The sequence below is a fragment of the Egretta garzetta genome, unplaced genomic scaffold (assembly GCF_000687185.1).
Source record: "Egretta garzetta isolate BGI_Z169 unplaced genomic scaffold, ASM68718v1 scaffold720, whole genome shotgun sequence".
NCBI classification, from domain to species: Eukaryota; Metazoa; Chordata; class Aves; order Pelecaniformes; family Ardeidae; genus Egretta; species Egretta garzetta.
The window spans coordinates 74,405-78,475 of record NW_009258283.1 but is presented as its reverse complement, the minus strand read 5'-3'; the positions used below and the strand labels follow the sequence as shown (position 1 = coordinate 78,475).

The 4,071-nt window shown below is 59.1% G+C and overlaps 1 protein-coding gene across 1 annotated transcript in view; it reads left to right on the top strand.

The window, feature by feature from the left end:
* Positions 1-567: 567 nt before the first annotated feature.
* LOC104124476 (E3 ubiquitin-protein ligase TRIM39-like) overlaps positions 568-4,071 on the top strand; it is a 5,542-nt gene continuing 2,038 nt past the window's right edge. Inside the window, 5 exon segments of the mRNA XM_035892089.1 lie at positions 568-1,779; positions 2,882-2,977; positions 3,063-3,153; positions 3,156-3,292; positions 3,998-4,020. Coding sequence (XP_035747982.1) covers positions 1,366-1,779; positions 2,882-2,977; positions 3,063-3,153; positions 3,156-3,292; positions 3,998-4,020 — 761 coding nt within the window. The 5' untranslated portion in view covers positions 568-1,365.

Genomic DNA, 4,071 nt, shown 5'->3' with positions numbered 1-4,071 from the left:
TAGGCACCCCGCTCGAGGGACGCCGGTCCCCTATAGGGACCCCTACAGCGACCCGGAACAGCTTCCCCCTCCCCCCGACAGGGCCTCCCCTATAGGGCCCCTTCCTATAGGCCCCCACTCTGTGGCCACCCCGGAACGGCATCTTTCTGCGGGGTGACCCCTTTTCTATAGGGACTCTCCTATAGGGACCCTGCTCCAGCTTGTCCCCAAAGGGCGTCCGCTTTCAGGCTCCTTTTCTATAGGGGCACCCCTATAGGGACCCCCTCCCTATGGGGAATCTCTCCTGGAGCCTCTTCCCATGGTGCTTTCGCTATAGGGGCCCCAGAGTGGAGCCCCCTTCCCCCATGGGGATCCCCATATAGGGCCCTGTCCCCCTATAGGCCCTTCCTTAAGCTTCTGCTGTAGGGGCTCCCTATAGGGACCCTGCTGTGGGCACCCTGTGCTATAGGCGCTATAGGGTTTCCCGCTGCGGCCCCAAAAGGCCCTGCGGCGCCGCCTCCCCCCCTCAGCAGCCGTGGGGTCGTTTTAACTGAATTTGGCTGTTTTCTCCCCCAAAAAATAGCACGCGGGAACGGTGCTGGCCCCTCGGCTTCGCTTTGTGCCGAAATGACGTCATTGCCTGGATGACACCTAGCTGGTTTCTCCCCAAAAAGCATGCCGCACCCATGTCATCGCCTCAGCGTTGCTTCACGCCAAAAATGATGTCATCGATGGGACGGAACTGAGCTTTTTTACTCAGAAACTGGGCTGCTGCTGCGCCGTCATTTCATGCCAAAACCGTGTCATCGCCTTGACGGATTTAAGCTGTTTTCTCCCCAAAACCTCTTCACACCTGCGTCATCACCTTAGCATCACTTTGCACCAAAGTGACATCACCTTGACAGAACTGAGCTGTTTTCTCCCCTCAAGCCTGCGCCGTCACCTCAGCATCGCTTCACACCAAAATGACGTCATCACCTTGACAGAATTCAGCTGGTTTTGCCCCCAAATCCTCCCGAGCCCGCCTCGCCACCCCTCGACATCACCTTCCTACTAAAACCGCATCATCACCTTGAGGGAACTGGGCCGTTTTCTCCCCAAAACCTCTTCAAAACCACGCTGCCACCGCCGCATCCCTTCGCGCCAAACCCTGCCTTTTTCCCTTGACGCAAATAACCTTTTTTTCTCCCCAAAACAGCTTTGAACCCCCAGCGCCCCCCCCTTGCTGTCACGTTCTTCCTAACCCTACCTCATCGCTTGAACGGATTCAAGCTTTTTTCCCCCCAGAACCTCTTCAAACCCCATCCCACCGCCCCCACCTGATCCCAGCCTGACCCTTTCTCCCCCCACTTGTTTTTTTGAGGGGGTGACGGGGGCGCCACCGCCATGTCGGGTGCCGACCCCTTGGAAACGCTGCAGGTGGAAGCCAGCTGCTCGGTTTGCCTGGAATACCTGCAAGATCCCGTCATCATCGAATGCGGTCACAATTTCTGCCGCCGCTGCATCACCCGTTGGTGGGCCGAGCTCGCGCGCGATTTCCCTTGCCCCGTTTGCCGCAAAACCTCGCGCCGTCGCGCCCTGCGACCCAACCGACAACTGGGCAACATGGTTGAAGCCGCCCGGCAGCTTCGAGGCACCAAACGTAAAGCCGGGGAGGAAAGTCGTTGCCAAGCTCACGGGCAAGCTTTGGCTCGATTCTGTCGCGACGATCAAGCCCCCGTTTGCCTCCTCTGCGAGATCTCCCATGCCCATCGCGCCCACGCCCTCATCCCCCTCGACGACGCGGCCCTCGAGTATAAGGTGAGGGGGGAAAAAGCGTCCCCCAGAATCTTCATTTTAGCCCAAAATTCGTCCCCCGGGCTGTTTGCAGAGGGGTTTTTGCCTGTGATCAGGCTTCAGCTCTGGTTTTAGCCTGGAATTCTTTGCCAAGACCATCTGTGAGGGGGGGTTGGCTATGGTTTGTCCCCGTTTCCAGCCCCTCAGGGTGGGATTCAGCCCCAAACCCTCTCCCCAAGGCTGTTTTTGGAGAGCTTTTGGCCACGGCTCATCCCCGTCTCCATTTTTAGCTCCAAACCCATCTCCCTGAGGCCATTTTTGGAGGGATTTTGGCCCCGGCTTCATCCCCATCCCCTTTTCCAGCCCCAAAGTCCCTCCGTGAGGCCATTTGTGGTGGGAATTTGGGCAAGATCTTGTCTCTATCTCTATTTCCAGCCCCAAAGTCCCTCTGTGAGGCCATTTGTGGTGGGAATTTGGGCAAGATCTTGTCCCTATCTCTATTTTGAGCCCCAAACCCTCTCCCCGGAGCTGTTTGTGGAGAGGTTTTGGCCACGGGTCATCCCCGTTTCCATTTTCAGCCCCAAATTCTTCCCCGATACCCTCCAGGGAGGGGTTTTGACCATGGCTCTTCCCTGTTCCCAGCCCCCCGATGATGGGATTCAGCCCCAAACTCTCTCCCTGAAGCTGTTTGCAGAGGGAATTTGTCCATGACTCAGCCCCGTCTCCATTTTCAGCTCCAAAACTTCTCCCTCAGTCTGGTTTTGGAGGGATTTTGGCCCTGGCTTGTCCTCATCTCTGTTTCAGAGCCCCTGGGGATGGGATTTTAGCCCCAAACCCTCTCCCTGAGGGTGTTTGTGGAGAGGTTTTGGCCGTGGCTTGTCCCTATCTCCTATTTCCAGCCTCAAATTCTTCACAGAGAATCATCCAGGGTGGGAATTGGGCCCTGGCTCGTCCCCATCTCCAGCCCCTCGTGGTGGGGCTCAGCCCCAAACCCTCTCCCCCAGGCCTTTCCACATGGTGGCAGAGGAGGATTTGGGGGATGGGGGAGGGATTTGGGGCAGGAGGAGGAATTTGGGACAGGGCTGTCCCATCCCATCACCCACCCTCATCTCTCCCCCTCTGGCAGGAGAAGCTGCAGCGCTGCCTGGAGCCGCTGGAGCGGAAGCTGGAAGCAGTGGCCGGCTGTCGTGCGCGGGAGGAGAAGAAACCGAGTGAGCTGAAGGCAGGTTAACGACGCCGGGGGATGCCGGGGAGATCCCGGCAACTTCCAGCGCTTACCGGTACCTTATCCCATCCCATCCCGGCAGAGGAAAGTGGCTTTGCGACGGGAACGCATCGCCCGGGAGTTTGAGGAGCTTCACCAGCTGCTGGAGGAGGAGGAGCGGCTGGGGCTGCCGCGGGGGGGGGGGGGGGGGGGGGGACCCGGCAGCGGCTCCAGGCCAACCTGGCTCGGCTCGGGGAGCAGCGCCGGGTCCTGGCCGCCCTCGTGGCCGAGCTGGAGGAGAAATGTCTGCAGTCGGGCGCCGAGATGCTCAAGGTAGGGCGGGATTGGGATCAGGAATGGGATTGGGATCAGCACTGGGTGGATCAGCACCGGGGATGGGATCATCAGCAGTGATGGGATGGCCCAGACTGGGCTTGTAGCTGGGGATGGGATCACTGGGGATGGGATTGGTTTGGGGGATGGGATCCTCAGGGATGGGATCAACCCCAGGAATGGGATTGGTTTTGGGGACTGGATCGGTTTTGGAGGCAGGTTAGCCCCTGGGAATGGGATCAGTTTCGGGGATGGGATCACCCCTGGGGACAGAATTGGTTTTGGGGGCAGGATCCCAGAGGATGGGATTGGTTTCGGGGATGGAATTGCCAGCAACGGGATCGGGTTTGGGGACAGGATCCCTAGGGATGTGATCGGGTTTGGGGACAGGAGTCCAGGGCATGGGATTGGTTTTGGGGATGGAATTGCCAGGAATGGGATCGATTTTGGGGGCAGGACTGACTCCAGGGATGGGATCACTGGGGATGGCATCACAGGGGAGGGAATCGGTGTTGGGGGCGGGATTGCCACCAGGAGCAGGAACACTGGGAATGGAGTCAGCACCGGGATTGGGTTCGTGGCCAGAGACAGGATTCCCGGGGCTGGGATCCCTGTGGTTGGGACCGATCCCACCCTAGAGATCGACTTGGGGGGATCTAGCACACCTAACCCCCACTTTTTTCCCCACTTTCACCCCCATTTCAGGACATCAAGGACACCCTGGCCAGGTAAGAACCGTGCAGGCGATCCGTGCCGCTCTCCGGGCTCTGTTTTGGGGC